Source organism: Impatiens glandulifera, chromosome 7 (genome assembly GCF_907164915.1).
Source record: "Impatiens glandulifera chromosome 7, dImpGla2.1, whole genome shotgun sequence".
In the NCBI taxonomy this organism is placed as follows: domain Eukaryota; kingdom Viridiplantae; phylum Streptophyta; class Magnoliopsida; order Ericales; family Balsaminaceae; genus Impatiens; species Impatiens glandulifera.
In genome coordinates, this window is record NC_061868.1 from 38183861 (window position 1) to 38199928 (window position 16068).

The following is a 16068-nucleotide window of genomic DNA, read 5'->3' on the forward strand; positions in this document are numbered from 1 at the left end:
TAATCCAGCCTTTCATTCTGCCATTATAATTATAAAAATAACCCTTACCCTTCTCTCTAGTGACACGTGGTAACACTCCATTAACAAATTACTTAGCTTCTCATTAGAGGGGCAAAACTGTCTATAAGAATCCAAACCCTAAAACAATTAAACAGTTTGACGAAGATCGATGCAAATTACAAATAAGTACTAAATCATCATTTAATTTCACTTTTAAATTAGCCTACACATGTAGATATATAGGTGGGGACTAATTAAACCGAAAGGCATCATTATTATTATTAGTTAATTGTGATTAATCTTGGATTTGGGGGAGTGGTATGATTAATAGAGTATAGTATCTACAAAGGCAAAGTGTAGAAGGAATTTTCATAAAATTTAAAAGGCATTGGTGTATGTGTTTTGTAAGTCCCAATGCCAATTAATAATGGTATGGACAAAAAATATAAAACAAGTGGTAAATGTTTGTTGCATTGTTGGTTGGAGTGCACATCAATAGTTTTGGTAAAATAATGCCCATAGGTTTCATTGCATTTCAACTCTCAACAAAATTATAAAATTTATTATGGTCCCATTGGAAACATTTTTTTATTTTTACTTTCAATTAGTACTTGCTAAAGGTTTCTACCTCTTTATTGAAAATATTAGTGTTTAGTTGTTCCTCCTAGTCTAGTCTATATGGCAGATTGATTGACCAAATATAGAAATCAATGTCTAATAATAATTTTAGTAAAAAATAATTTCAAATTTTGTTTATAGGTCTAAATTAAGGTTTCTCAAAGAACATTATTTTTATTTTTTTAAGAATTGAGTTTGATTCCCACTTGAATTCGACATTATTGTCTAAGTTTGACCTAACATTCTAAATATATATTAATAATAGGGAGCGAGAAAAATCTTGATAATATGTAGAGAATGATGTGTTAATTGAAAATTTAATAGAAGAGATAATTTTCAGATTTTTAATTCAACTAGAATATGAAACAACATTCCCGACACATTCTTGTCAAGATTTTTCTCGCTTTCTTTCTTATATTTTTATATATATAAAGATTACTTTTTCACTTGTTACAATGAAAATATATATTGCCCTATAAGATAAATGAGTTTTAGTTTTATTGTTTAAGTGAGGTAATTGATTATGATAATTTTTAAATATGGATATTGAAATAAATTAATTTTATTATAAAATAAGTATTACTTCTGATAGCTAGACTATTGGACCTATAGGGGCACTAGTTGGAAATGTCAGATATTTGTTTTTTCTTTGTTTCTCTGGTGCGATTTACATTGTGTTTATTATTTGTTTGGAATATTATTTGATATTTTTAAATTCTATAATAAGAATTGATTATGATAGTTTGAGGTGAAAATACAGATATTGTATTGATCTATATAAAGGCTTGTCTCAAATGGGTTATTCGGGAATTTTATTCAAAAAAATCATCAAATTTCTTATTTTTTTCATTCATTTTAAATTAATCAATTCAAACAAAATATCAAATTAGCTCTTATTTAAATATTTTATTATTTATTAAAAATAAGGGTAGTTAGATAATATATATTTAAAAAAAAATATCAGTTTTTTTCCAAATTAAATCTTTGTTTTTTTTAACACAGTATTTACCCCCAAATAACTCATATCAAGCGAGTTCTAAGAAAAGAAAACTACATACAAATGAATTTTAAAAAATAAAAAAAAATACAAGAAGTTTGAATAATTTTGTGTATTAAGCTAATGCTAATGCATAAAATTATAATTAAACACGTTGTACGTTTAAACACAATTTTTTCTTTATCATCCTCTTATAACTGAATAAGCTAGTACGAATAAGCTGAATATAAACATATATGTTAATGAGTTGAAACAAATAAGTTGAGTATAACCCGAAACAAACTTAGCCGTATCAAGAGGTAGAGTACGGTGTTAAAGATTAGTTTGATCAGTTTGTATTAAAAATCAATTAAGATGTAAATGAATATTTAAAAAATATTTATTTTGACAACTTATCTTGTTTGGATAGTATCTTGATGATCCACCTTTCAAAAGTTTGTACTTAATTATAGACAATGCTTCGTGTTCAAAATTAAAAATATAAATTAGTTAGACATATATTTATAATTTATTATTTATCTAATTAACTCAAAAGGTGTTTTCAAATAGTCTAATATAAGTTTAGAAAAAATAATATTTTTTTTAAACAATATTACAAAAGTAAAAGAAAAAACAGAAAAAGAAAAAATATCCCAAGACAACCCATATTAAAGATTAGTTAACTTTAGAAGCATTAATCTTGTAACTATGCATTCTTCCCTAATAATAAATTATTTAAAATTACACTAATATATTAACAAAAGATATAATAAATACAAAATAAAAAAAAGTTTGTGTATAATTTTGTAGTGCATGCAAATAAATACAAAATAAAAAAAAAGTTTGTATAATGTTATAGTTCATACAAGTTATTTTATTTAATTGATTGGTTTTGTGATGAGAGAGTGAGGAGTAAAAAACATTTCTTATATTTGAGTTATTTGAATATTTCAAAAAATTATTTTATGTGGAATTATTTGTTTAAATGAATTGAGTAATCATCTTTTCAACAATTCAACTATGCCCTCATCAATTAAATTATCGTACTAATTACTTTATATATATTTATATATTAAAGTATTTAAAACTTTTCATAATTTTAATTATAATGTCTATTTAGTTGATTTTTTTTTAACCAAGTGAGTTTAATATTTTATTTTATGTTTTAAAAAATAAAAATGAAAAGATGGTTGCTTACATGATATTTTATTTAAAAATAATTTTAAATAATTCACACAAACTTAAGTTTCTTTTTCTTTTCTCATTTTTATAATTTTAATCTTCATAAAAGTATTTTCAGTGTAAATAGAAAAAAAAAAAAAGTGGGGGGATAAATTGAGAATAAAATTAAAAAGAAAAGAGAAGTAATTTTAAAGTTGTATATAAATTAAATACAAATTACTCAAATTCAAATTAAAGGATCAATTATCTAAAATTTGTAAGAAATATATATATATTTTTCTTTTTTAGATTTTCGTTTTTCTTTTAGACTACGACTTATCTTTGCCGCAAACACATAATCATTAACTAGATATAGAACTTGACGTCTGACAAAATCGAACCCAAAACCTTAGTGAAACAAGAATACTTTACTCGAGACTAGATATTCAACCCTTACTATAACATAATAAAATTTGATAAATTATAAAATGAAAATTTGATTTTGGATGAGAGATTACAATTCACATATCATATTAAATCATACTAACATGTCTAATAATAATAATGATCTAATGTGAGTTAGTTAATAATCAAAATTCATAAACAGCTCTCATTTTCATGCAGGCGTGGGTATAATTCAGGAGAGCCATATGTAAAATCTTCATACGATTTCCTTTCTTCTAGAATATTGGTCAAGGTTGAAGACGACCCTTCATTTTCAAAGTACCCAGTTCTTGGTTATCTCTCTCTGTACTTTTTCTCCCTCTTCCATGGGTTTCTCTCTCTACCTTTATTTCAAGATTGGGGCATCAAAACAGCGACAGTACATAGCAGTTAGCTAAGAAAAAAGTAGTAGCCTTTGAACCGGAGCTACCCCAAATTCAATATAAAGGTGTTTCATTTGTTCAAAAAGCTTCTTGTAAAGAAAATTTGGCAGAAGTTCAGAATAGCGAAAGTTTTCAGAGAAGAATCTGATGTATTATCTGAGTGAGTCTTTCTTCCCTTCCCCATATCTGTTTTTCTGACTTTTTTTTTTTTTTAGGGTTTCTACGGCTGGGTTAGAATGCTGAAATCAATGTCCTTCTTTCTCTGCTTATTTAATTACTTCTGAACCGCCTTTATTGAACTGGGTTTGTGATTTCCCTGTCATTGAGGACTCGGACCCCCTTCGCAAAAAGAGGACTTATGCTTTAAATTTCATTATAGCTAGTACAGTGATGCATAAACGTTTCAGATTTTTCCCCTTCTCTTCTTTTTTGAGAAACCCTCTGTTCACATTTATGAACTTTCAATTTGCAGGTTTTTGTTTTTCCTTTGATATCGAAGGTTTTGGCTTGTGGGTCTCACTAGAACTTGTTTAATCATTACAAACCTGCAGTTGCTTTCTTCTGCTGAAGAATGGATATGGGTGATCGCCGGAAATTTGAGACAACGAAGGAGAAAGAAGATGTCATGAGCTCTCATCCGCAACCGCAACAGACCAATATTTCATCTGGGTGGCAAAATCCGACGAATAGATCAATGGGTCCGGTCTCTCTACAACGAATGGATCTGATGGATTCATTTTCCCCTACAATTTTAAACCATGACTCAAACTCGTTTGGAATTAGACCAGTTCATCTGCCTAATCTTGATCATGACATTTCTTTTATTCCTCCCAATCAAATGTTGAGAAGTGGAACGTTTCTATCAACTGTTCCCATAATGGTTCCTCAAAGCTTATCCCAGTTTCCTTCTGACTCTGGCTTCATTGAACGTGCTGCTAGGTTCTCTTGCTTCAATGGAAGTCAATTTGGGACAATGGGACCGAACCCTTTTGGGATTCTTCCTGAACCCATTCATCTTTCACAACAAGAAGCATTTCCTGGCAGTGGGTTTCATTCTGGTGGGTTATTAAAGGACGTTGCTAAGAAGAACGCTGGTGGTGATGATAAAGATGAATTGGGATTTAGTGGCGGGGGAGAGGAGGAGCCCCCACAGCCTTTGTTGTCTATGTGTGATGGAATTGGTGAAGAACCTTCTTCTACAATTTTAAATATCAAAGGGATTGGTTCAAAAAAGAGGAAAAGAATTGGTCAACAGGTAATAAAAGGGTTGTTAATTTGATTTAGAAAATTATGTCATGTTTTTTCTTCTGAATTCTCCATTGTGTCTATAATTAGGAAATTGGTAATGAGATTGAAATTGACAACAAAATTCAAGATTCTGATATGCCCAAGGAAGAATACATACACATGAGAGCAAGAAGAGGCCAAGCCACGAATAGCCACAGTCTTGCCGAGAGAGTGAGATTTTTTGGGTGGAAACTTCGAAAAACATGATTTTTATTAACGTAATCAACGTCTCAGTTAGAGTGTTTTCATTGACAGGTGAGACGGGAAAAGATAAGCGAAAGGATGAAGTTTCTTCAGGACCTTGTACCTGGTTGCAACAAGGTACATAAAGAGTATAGATTTTCCTCAGAATTCAAATGAATATTTGTTTGTTTGGCACAATTTTTAGAGGATTTTCTTTCAATTTATAGGTTATTGGAAAGGCTGTTATGTTGGATGAAATAATTAACTATGTTCAATCTCTGCAGAGACAAGTTGAGGTGGGTTTCTAGTTCCTTCCTACTCATATTTGTTCTAAATTCTTTGTTTTATTCATCTGCAATTGATTGTGAAGTATCAAGATTTTTTTTTTTAATTTTTCTTAAGAAACATTCTCCCAACTGGTATTTTCTTTCTGGATTTGTCATTTTTGGGGTATGTTTGTTTGTAGGAATGTCTGTTTTGACTTTTGGTTCTTCCAACAGTTTCTGTCAATGAAGCTTGCGACGGTTAATCCACGCGTGGACTTCAACGTTGAAGGGATGCTTATGAAAGATGTAATGTACACTTGGGTGATTTTTTAGTTTGGTTTTCTTTTGATTGTTACTATTAACATCTTCTACTCTATTGTATGTTTCAGATTCTCCATTCCCAAGCTGGTGGTTCATCTGTTCATGGGTATTCGCCAGAACTGAGTATGCCATTTTCTTCTCTAGTTCTTCCATCTCAACCAGGACTGAACCAGACAGTTCATCCAGGCATGACCAGTTCCTCGGATAATATCCTCCATAGACCATCATTTAATCATCAATTGATAGCCATGGCTGAAGGAGGAGGATACAAAGAGCCCGCTTCTCAGGTGCTGTCTTATAATCTCTCTTTTCATGATATATGATATAGAAATCAAAATCTATGATATAGATATATTTATTTAGGATAAATGAGTTTTGCTTCTTGCTTGGAAATTGAAATCATGGTTTTTTTATCTTATTCATTTGTCTACTTGCAGGTGCAGCAAAACATGTGGCAAGATGATGAGCTCCATAATGTTGTAGTTCATATGGGCTTTAATGCAACTGCTGATCCACACAACCAGAATGAAGATGATAATGATGATTTAGATAGTAAACCCCCCATTTAACAGCAACCTGAACTCCTTTCTCCAAATTTGATTCGGAATTTAAACTTGTCCTTGTTTTCAGTTACAGGCTCAGGCTCAGGCTCGTTACCTCCAGGCCATATGAAACCTGAACTCTAAGTCGATTTTCCTCAGCACATTCATGTAGTGTTGGTGTAGCAAAAACGGGGCTAGGGGATTGTTGATGCATTATAAGCAGTTTTATTTGTTAACCAATCGCATTTGAATCATGTAAATAAATAGCGGTTTGGTGGAATGAAAATTATAGTTGTTGGGTTGAAAGAATGCTCTGATATCAATCATCCAGATTAGAAGATGCAAGGAGAGAAAGATAGAGAGAACCTTTGAGGCTATAAATTGAATTGGGTACAAGTTATGTAACTTGGCTGCTATATGAAAACTGTTTTGTTGAGGGAAATATTAATGTTCCTCCATGGTTAAACAGTATTTGCTATATATTATTATAATAATAATAATAATGAGTTTTTATGAGTGCAGTTTGTAATTAGTTGATTCAGTTTCATTAGGGCTGACTCATTATTTGGTCATCATTTTGGCAAGTATTTCAAGATTTCCATAACCTAGCTGACAACACTGGCAGAAGAAAAAACCTGTAAATGAATCTTTTCATCTTTCTTCTATTACTGCAAAAACACTAAAAGTTAATAATAAATGTGGAAATTTCCTTTTGCTACCCCTTATTATTATATCTACATCACTAGTATGTATAATAAGAAAGCTAATTAATAATAACCCAAATACAACAACAATCTTTCAAGAAGAGTTGCCTGCCATAAGCTCTTAAGAGCTCCTCTATCCATTTCCTTTCTGTTCTTCATTCTTAAATGCCTTCTTCTCTTTCCACCAAAAAAAGCTTCAATCTTTACAGCCGGTCAAAAATTGGTTACAATCTCAAAAATCATGGAGGTTCTCCACCATTCTACCAGTATGGCAGCTCCACCAAATTCCATCTCACCCCCAGTCTGTCTTTACTGGGTATTCGATGAAGAATGTTCCTATTTCTCGTCCTCTTCCAGAATCGGTTATTTATACACTTGATTTTCAGGTTCTCCTAATAATATAAAACAGTAGCAGAGATTTGAGAAGAAGCAGTTGAAAGAGAATATGAATCTGTTCACCGGTTTCAGGAAATGCATAACACACCGATGAAGTGAAGCAGGCGAATGAATGAATGTTGAACCAATAATAGACAGAACTGTCATCAACTTCATGATTCCGTTAATTGAAGAAATAAGGAGATTTCAAAACTTCTTTCAGGTCAAAGTCTCCCCTCTCAGGTAAGGGGGGAAACTGTAAGTCTGGAAATGATTTCTCAAAGCTCTCTAATAACTGCCAAAAACAAGAAACTGTAAGTAAACCTGCCACAATCACGCTCTCTTGTAAAAAGGGAAAAAAGTAAACTCACATTTTCTAGAATTGGGGCTTCGTATAGTTCAACAAACTTCTCTCTCAGTATTCCGTTCATCTTATCGACATCACAGGCATGTGTCCAATATGAATCATGAACTCCTGTAAAACCGAGTAAATTGAGGTTCATTTACTAACTAAGCAGACAAATTGAACTTTAGAAAGTTCAGAACTACAAAAACCTGCGAAACTTAAGCCTTCTCGTTTACAAGCAACAGCAGTCATCATCATATGAGAACCATCAAGGGAGTGAACAAAGTTAGGTGGGAAAGCCGTTTTCTGCCTTTGAACCATAACCTATGATAGAAAAGGGTAAAATATATTAGATTTGTAATCGATATTATTGAAAATGAAAATAAAATTGGAAAAACGTACCTTGTCAGTTTCACGTTGAAGTGTCAGTACTTGAAGAGAAGTCTTGATCTGTGCCATATGAATTAGCGAATCAGAATATTTTCTCAATAGTGAAATATGAACAATCAAGATTATTAAATAATAAATTACAAAACAAAAATAAAATTTTGAATCTGCCTATGATTAGAATTTTGAAAAGGTTGCGGATACACACACAAACAGAAACAATGAGTGTTTCCAAATGGGCAATAATATGGCTTTTTAAGGATAGCAGATCATTACAACATGTCTTCCCAATTTACGATAAGGCTGAACAACAGGCAGTCCAAGAGGTGTTATCCATCGTACTGGATGATTCTCCATGGCGATAATCTGATAAAAAAATGGATACAAGGGAATAAGATTCATTTCTTGAACAAAGAGCATTGAGAGCTAGAAATAGAGTTAGTAAACCTTTGCACAGTCACCAAGCCAGCTCATTATACTTCTTGCAGATTCAAACATTTCACCGAGAGCAGTCAAAGTTGTCTACAGACACGATATAGGTCTGGTTATTTCAAATATCAAAGAAAATTCAATGATTAACTTTAGGAAAAAAACTATTAGCAATGCACTTACTTTGGCTGCGTAACAAGCTGCAGAAAATAACTCAGCTTCTTCTGCAATGGCACCACGTTCCTTTAACCTCTTTTTGATTTGGTCGCGAGCACCAATGTATGTGACACCATATACAGATGTCATAACTGTTTGCTTAACCAATTTCCTGTCTACCTGAATGTATATATGAATTAGTGGTGACTCACTAACTACAACAAAGGTCAGTAATACACTTTCTTTATACATAACTAAAGCCTGCGTTCCACTTCTATGGTCGAAGCGTTGCAATTTTTTTTGGCAACCAGGGTTTATTCCCTGGAGGAGACTAGCACGACCCACCAAAGCTATGGCCCCACTTAAATCAATAGTTGCATTTACTAAAGCTTTAATCTAAGTTTTTCCTTTAGAAAAAAAATCCCATCTTATTCAGACCATTCGATGCGCACTCAAAGCAATAGTACCTGGTTAATTAAAAGCCTGGCACGCAATGCATTTGGCTCTACTGCAGGATCCAATTCCGCATCTCGCCTCATGATCCCAAGAACTCTGTACCACAAGCAAGAAATACGAAGTTTATGAGGTAAGAGCTTGAGCAAAACATTTGTTTAGCCCATTCTTTAGGAGAAATAACAGATACACACAATGGTCTTCATTGTGTAAGGTACATAATATATGTTACCATTGTTCCCTTAAACAATAACTGCTACCATATATACTCATTTCATGTTAAAGAAATAGGGGAAAGGACAAATAAGCCTCGCAAACTTTAATTATGGTTCAAATATGCCCTGAACCTCATAAAGATACAAATAACCCTAAAGTTTACAAAACAAATGTATAGACATCCTTAGTGAGTTGTTAAAATGGTCATTTCGTACAGATTTATTATTTTTAACTAAAATTCAAATAAGCAAAAGAACCCAAAAACAAAACATTACATTCTTTTTTTTTTAAATGTCAAAATTTGTGTTAATAGAGTTGTCGAGCAAAGACTTCTAATATTACAAACAGTGTATATACCAAGTCTTGAAAAGTGTTCATATGACAACTCAACCATTTGGCCGAGTTGAATTGGTAAAACATTACATACTCTATTTCCACATGTTTTATGACTCAGACGAAAAACAAAACAACGTTAACTTGGTATAACTGAAAATTTCAAACAACAAAGAAGGACAAATAAGCACAAAAAAATATATGGAAAGAAAAAGCAAAGCATAAAATAGTAGTTAGAAAATATTAGAGACTAACTATCTTGCCTTGCAGCAATTCCTGAGTAAACATCTGCAGGCTTCTCTCCACAAACAAGATTCACAGCAGTTGCTCCTAGCTGCAACAATTAGGAAAAAATCAATTTCAATCACAAAAGAAAAGGAAAATTCACATGAATCCTACATGAAGACATAGTCTTAAAAAATACATTAAAATAAAGTTTAATTTAAAGTAAAAGCATTAAAATTTTTAATGAAAATAAATTCTACATGCAAATTTAGTTTCTCAATTAATTGTCAACGATGAAAAATTTATCATTATTGTGCTCTTAAGAAAAGTTAACCATGGCCAAACATTCATTTTCTTTTGATATTTAATTCTGGTTATTTCACTACAACGATATGAGAAGAACACGGAGTTACCTTGTCCCTCCCAAGAGCAGCATAATGTTGTAATCCATTGCATGAACCATCCTTTAGCATGTCCACAACAGAAAGAAAAGGCAATTCAGCCTTAGATATATGATTGGAAGCGGTTTTACATAGGAAATTAAAAGATTTGCAGACAACTACTTGCCAAGGACATAAATGAGAATTAGAGTTGCATAGAATATAATACAATACATACCTGGTGAACTGGCATATGAGAAATGGTAGTCTCTGGAGAAGAACTTCTTAAAGCTTGAGCCAGATTAATACAAGTTGCTAGGCACTGAAAAGGATCTTCAGCGCTCAACCACCATCGCTTTCCTTCCAAAGGGAGATCAGCCGAATCAAATATATCATCCAGATGATTTTCTGTAAATGCAATTCGACCGTCATAGGATAATTTATCCACACCGCCAGCAAATAAGTTTGCCAAGTGAATTTTCAGCCAGCGCAAACCGGATTTCCCTAGAGGTCGCCCCTCGGCAAACTCCAATATTCCACGGCACAAATCAGAGCCGAGATGGTTCAAGTAAGGGTGCATAGGATATGCACGACCTCGAAAATCAAGGTTATGAGGGTAGAAGAAACCATCTTCATCCTTCATCTTTCGAGCAACCTACATACAAGAATGATGTTTTAATGCATAAGGTTATTGGACAGTTTATATTTTGTGTAATGATGTTTAGAGGGAAGCTTACTGCTAGCTTCAGTTCTGCATCACACCGCTGGGAATGCCTCTCACTATTAACTTTCTTGACCATCTTATTTTTCCACTTCCATTTTTTTATCTCTGCTTCATCTTCTGTATCTGGTTCGTCTGGATAGGGAACCTGCAACATGAAATATTGAGACAAGACTCGTTAACACAATGGGCAGTTTTGTTATCATTTTTTTTCACGTTGAACATTATCTGGAAAATCTAGACTTATTATTTTTGGTGAAAAATAAAATGATCGACAAAATAATGATCTTAAAGAAAATTTCTAAAATGTGGATTTAGATCATGAATTTAAAATATTTTTTTATAAATGAAACAACAAAAATCACTCTATAATCAAGATCGTAATCCAAAAAAGAATATGATCGTGATCAAATCACTTTCAATTCTAACTTTGTCAATTTTTCAATAGGATGGTGACAAAAATCAGTTTCCGGAAAGGCTCAATTAACGTCATTAAAAGTATAAAGAATCTGTCAAACAGGAAAGAAATAATAAATTGTAAATAAACAAGAGAAACTAACATCTTCTCGATCAACCAAGTCTGCAAGGCGACCTCCACTAGCCCAAATCCTGTCTATCACACCTAGAACCCTTTTGTTGACCCTCCACTTTGTATGTCCAAGGGTATCAAGGGCCTGCAAAAATATAAACCATGCATATTATAAACGAACATAGCCTTTAAACATGTTCCAGTCTTTTTTTCATTTTAGATCAAGGATTTTTTCCCTCGAGGAGACTAGCACGGCATCCCACCACCATGTGCCCCACTTAAATCAAGGTGTTTTAAGTGGGAATCAAATCCCAGACCTCAGTCTATTAATTCAATACTCTTACTACTTGAGCTATCGTGGGTGGGTACAAATCCCAATCTATTCTCACCTCAAAAACAGGTTCTAGTTGTTTCTTTGAAGCTCTTTTAAATGCTTCACGTTGCTCTTTTGACCCATGTGTCCGCATAATATAAGACGGTAAAAACAAATACCCTCCTTTGTCATAGCTGTCAATGAAACAAAATAAAAGAGTTCAGCCACTACACCATCGTGAATGAACTTCTTGTTTTTAGAAGAACTGGCATTTTGCGTGCCCACTGTAATCTTTTTTATTCTACTCTTAACTCAATGCAAAGACAATCCCCATTTGGAAAAACTTTTGTTTCCAGATATAGATCAAGATTATTACAGAATTGATGACAGACAAGTTGAAAGTAAAGAACAGTTTTTGTTAAATGAGTATTAACATTTCTGCTTCTACTTGCCTTGAAAAGTTCATGTTCTCTACATGCATATTCTTGTCAACACTTTTCAGACCATTACCAACTCAACTAGGATAAAATTGAATAAATCAGAGACAGGACCCATTAAGCGCATCAAGTTGTATTTAAAATTAAAAAATCTCTATAAAACGATTGCCATGGAATAATACCCGTTCCAATTCATTGGGGGCACCAGCATTGGCATGTACGGAATCACCATGTGCCTAGCCTGCTTAAACACAAATTAGAATCATGTGACTAACTCAAAAGTAAGTCAAAAAGAACCAATGGTTGCTTCTTTAGGAATCCCAACCAAACAGAGCCAATTTGTGGGGGAAGTTTAATTAATCGACACTCACAGTTTTCTCGAGGCCTTTGCGAACGAGAGGGTCACATTCAATGACACCATATCTCTTGCTGTTAGTGCCAACACTGGAAAGTCATGTAAACAACAATAACTAAACATGATAACTATAGTAGAAACTTTTTCCAAGCAACTAAAGATAATAAATAAACAAATAAATACACTCACTGGTTTTCTTTTGTGATAACTTTTAAAGTGTGGACAAATGCAGGCCGAATATCTGGTGGACCAACACCCAACTGTTCAACAGGAGGTTGTATATAAGCAGTTTCCATCAACAACTGGATCAAACGACAACCAACCTGCAAAGTTCGGCCAAGAAGTTGAAAAACCGAACTCACAATAGTTGAAAAAACTAATAAAAAAAAACCTTGACTTGGGCATCTTGTCCCCACGGTTTCATGTCATTGTGTTTTTTAACTATCTGTCTGAGTTGCTGATGCTTCTGCTTTTTCAACAACATGGCAACCTTATTCCTTTGTTTCTGTTGCTCCTTAAGTTTAGGATCTTCTGCCTCTTCTGAATCCTTACCAATATTCTTCTTCTTTGTTATTTCCATAAACCTATATATCCTGGCCTGATTTATAGAAAGGAATTTATCAATGCCCACAAAATTTGACAATTTAAACACAAAAAGATTGCAGTTACCTCTTGCTCAACAGCTTCGCCGATCAGGCATGCAGCATGGACAACCCTAGCACTACCATTTCCATTTCCGGTCATCAACAGCCCCATTAGCTTGTGCATTGTAATAACCGCCATCATATCAGCTGGCAATAGATCAAATTGGGGGGCATAAGCCGCCCTGTTCTTCCCTTCCTTACACTTGTCCTGCTCCAGAACAATTACATTCCGCAGAGGCTCAAACCAACCCAAAAACAAGGATTTCATGTATGGCAAATTGGGGGCAAGTTTCTGCTCACACATGTCCGTTAGAAGCTCTTGATATTCCCTAGCAGCTGATTCCCATGCTTCAGTCTCCACCTTTATTTGTTTCCTCCTCATTATATTATACTTACCTTGCCCCATCCCACCAATTAACTTAGACTGCTTTCCTTGGAAATCTTTCGATTCTCTATCACTCAACCTGCTAATTTCGTCTATCAGTTCCAGAACTTCGTCACTATCTTCTTCTCCAGTTGAATCAATCTCTTCAGCAGTACTTGCATAAAATCTCGGGATACAACTTAACCGAGAACTGCAAAAAGAATTGATCTTAAGCACACCCAATTGATCTTTCGGATAACCCAATCCGCCATTTTGAAGCCGATCCAGTAATGAATTTCTGTAGTACAGATTGGTTGAGAATCCTGAGACGCCACATGAAGAATCTTGAGAAAACCCAATGGAGCTAATACACGGTAAGAAAGGAGAAGAATTTCTGAATGACTTGAGCTTCTTCAAAGAAGCTTGTTTGGACAGACTTCTCCACATGTTCAGTTGATGAAAGACAAAATGGAAGGCTTTGAGGAAGATTCAAACTTGATTAAATGGGTCGTTGAAAACAGGTCAGATTGGCAGTAAGAAGTAATCAAGGAAAGAAGAACAGAAGAAGCGATAATGATCTGGTGAAAGAGAAAGCAAGAGAATGGAGTTTTGAGAGAACCGGCGACAGAGGCTACACCCGCCTTAAACCCTCCAAAAACCTACTTCTATGTATTTCAGAAAATACGAAACCCTTTTTTTCATTTTTCATTTTTCATTATTTTTTCCTTTTTTTGGGACGATTTTTATTATTATTATTATTTTCTAATAGCCCTAAGGGGATTTAATAACTAAATAAATATAACATATATCTTACTGTTTAAATTGGGAAATTTGAAAAAATGACCAAAAAAATAAATAAATAAATAAATAAATAAATAAATAAATGAACTGGTTAGAGCATAATTTTAAATGCGCTGGTGACCACTTCATATTTTTTTTGACGAAATTGTTCTTGTCGCGAAACGCAACCGATGGTTGCGAGACGTAACCGGATGCCATGTGAAAAGTCCATAATCGAATTGCCGGTTGCGTCTCGTGATTGGATTGCGTCTCGCGAATTTCGATTACATCTTGCGAATGCGTCTAGCGATTGCCGGTTGCGTCTCGCGAATATATCTCACGAATGTCGGTTGTTTCTCGCAACCGGGGGTGCGTCTCGCGATTGTGGACTTTTCACATGGCATCCGGTTGCGTCTCGCAATCGGCGGCGTCTCGCAATAGTGACAATTTCGTTCAAAAAATATAAAGTGGTCACCAGCGCATTTAAATGAGGGTCATTTCGTCAAATTTCCCTTTCAATTTACATTCAATTCTTTCTTTCTTATATATATTTTAAGTATAAAATTAAATTGGATGAATAATGGGTTAATTGTTTAGGGTAGAAGTTAGAGTTTCTAAAGTTCACTTTATTTTTTTTTCTATTTCAAACTCTCACACTAATAATGAATTAGAGAGTTAATCTTGATTAATACTCTCATTGAATAAAAGGTTTCTATCAAATTTTATTTTTATTTTTTATTTTTTTATAAGACTTTATATTTTGTTAATGTGATATGAAAAGTGTCTTAAATTATTTATTTATTTTAAAAAAAAGTCGATGTATATTATAAATGATGAAAATCGTTTGAGCACAACGATAAAATCATAACATTAAGACAAAATAAATAAAAACTAAATAATAAAAAACATTACTCAATAGTTTATCGAGCTCATAAGTCTCTGAGAATAACGATTAATTCTCCGACGGACTCTACCGGTTTTCCAAAATGATTCTCATAAAGCATCATAATAATAATATTATGAATGATACGCATCAGACGATTACAATTAGTGAAAGTTCGACGATTTCTCTTCAAATAGATAGTCCAACAAAAAATAATTGGGATGGTAACTCAATTATGTAAGTCTGCCATATTAGTCTTATCAATCTAAATTTCTCAACAACTACCCAAAGACTCATGTATCACCCAATGAATTCCAGTGATACTCCACAAAAGATTTCAGATACTAGCCACTCTCGACAATGCAAAAGTAAGTGAGTTGTCAATTCAACATCCTCGTGACACATACAACTAACCATAATACAACATTTTTTCATGCACATATCATCCGTAAGAATTCCATCGTGAATAACGCTCCATCCAAAGAACGAGATCTTGGATGGAATCTTTGATTTCTAAAGTTTCTCCCAACAAAAATTATATGAACTCATCTTAGCGAACAACTTATAGCAATACCCCACATTAAAAATATTCATGTCTTGGAATCTTTGATTTCCAAAGTTTTTCCCAATAAAAATTATATGAACTCATCTTAGCGAACAACTTATAACAATACTCCACATTAAAAATATTCATGTTTTGTCAATGCATAACATCTTGTTCAAACGGGGACACTTGTTTGCGTCCTACCAAAAATAAAATTTTATTATGAGACGAACTCTCTATAGTGTGTTAATCTCTTTCTATAACTAAGTCGGCTAACGAAACCACTAAATCGATGATCAAATATGTCCTTAAC

The 16068-nt window shown here is 33.3% G+C and overlaps 2 protein-coding genes across 5 annotated transcripts; one reads left to right on the forward strand and one right to left on the reverse strand.

Moving 5' to 3' along the window:
- The first annotated feature begins 3519 nt into the window (after positions 1-3519).
- Positions 3520-6677, forward strand: LOC124944433 (transcription factor bHLH76-like). 3 transcript variants are annotated; one of them, XM_047484686.1, is made up of 9 exons: positions 3520-3742; positions 4055-4837; positions 4918-5040; positions 5125-5190; positions 5280-5348; positions 5553-5624; positions 5708-5926; positions 6077-6191; positions 6282-6677. In XM_047484686.1, the coding sequence occupies exons 2-9, from the start codon at positions 4154-4156 to the stop codon at positions 6323-6325; spliced, it is 1392 nt and encodes a 463-aa protein (XP_047340642.1). In that variant the 5' UTR covers positions 3520-3742; positions 4055-4153; the 3' UTR covers positions 6326-6677. The 3 variants fall into 3 exon arrangements, with proteins under 3 accessions (XP_047340642.1, XP_047340640.1, XP_047340641.1); XM_047484684.1 differs by having other exon boundaries at positions 6270-6676; XM_047484685.1 differs by having other exon boundaries at positions 4134-4837; positions 6270-6676.
- A 142-nt stretch (positions 6678-6819) lies between these two features.
- On the reverse strand, positions 6820-14218 carry LOC124944432 (DNA-directed RNA polymerase 1B, mitochondrial-like). Of its 2 annotated transcripts, XR_007099893.1 has the most exons (20): positions 13210-14218; positions 12932-13138; positions 12730-12863; positions 12557-12629; positions 12368-12426; positions 11825-11942; positions 11467-11580; positions 10923-11054; positions 10424-10840; positions 10219-10269; positions 9844-9914; positions 9046-9130; positions 8606-8758; positions 8441-8515; positions 8270-8359; positions 8009-8056; positions 7816-7930; positions 7632-7735; positions 7370-7555; positions 6820-7277 (listed from the first exon to the last, which is right to left on the reverse strand). XR_007099893.1 is itself a non-coding variant. In XM_047484683.1 (19 exons), exons 1-19 carry the CDS (start codon positions 13993-13995, stop codon positions 7445-7447), a joined length of 2943 nt encoding a protein of 980 aa, XP_047340639.1. In that variant the 5' UTR covers positions 13996-14218; the 3' UTR covers positions 6820-7444. The 2 variants fall into 2 exon arrangements, 1 of the variants encoding a protein (XP_047340639.1); XM_047484683.1 differs by having other exon boundaries at positions 6820-7555.
- Positions 14219-16068: the final 1850 nt, after the last annotated feature.

Excerpts from the sequence above, each read along its gene's own strand:
- LOC124944432 (XM_047484683.1), bottom strand. The coding sequence starts at position 13,995 with ATGTGGAGAAGTCTGTCCAAACAAGCTTCTTTGAAGAAGCTCAAGTCA. Across the intron at positions 11,055-11,466 it reads ACTTGGTTGATCGAGAAGAT|GTTCCCTATCCAGACGAACC; the intron begins GTTAGTTTCTCT and ends TTCATGTTGCAG. Across the intron at positions 9,915-10,218 it reads CTGCTCTTGGGAGGGACAAG|CTAGGAGCAACTGCTGTGAA; the intron begins GTAACTCCGTGT and ends TAATTGTTGCAG.
- LOC124944433 (XM_047484684.1), top strand. The coding sequence starts at position 4,154 with ATGGATATGGGTGATCGCCGGAAATTTGAGACAACGAAGGAGAAAGAA. Across the intron at positions 5,191-5,279 it reads TTGTACCTGGTTGCAACAAG|GTTATTGGAAAGGCTGTTAT; the intron begins GTACATAAAGAG and ends TTCAATTTATAG. Across the intron at positions 5,625-5,707 it reads AAGGGATGCTTATGAAAGAT|ATTCTCCATTCCCAAGCTGG; the intron begins GTAATGTACACT and ends TGTATGTTTCAG.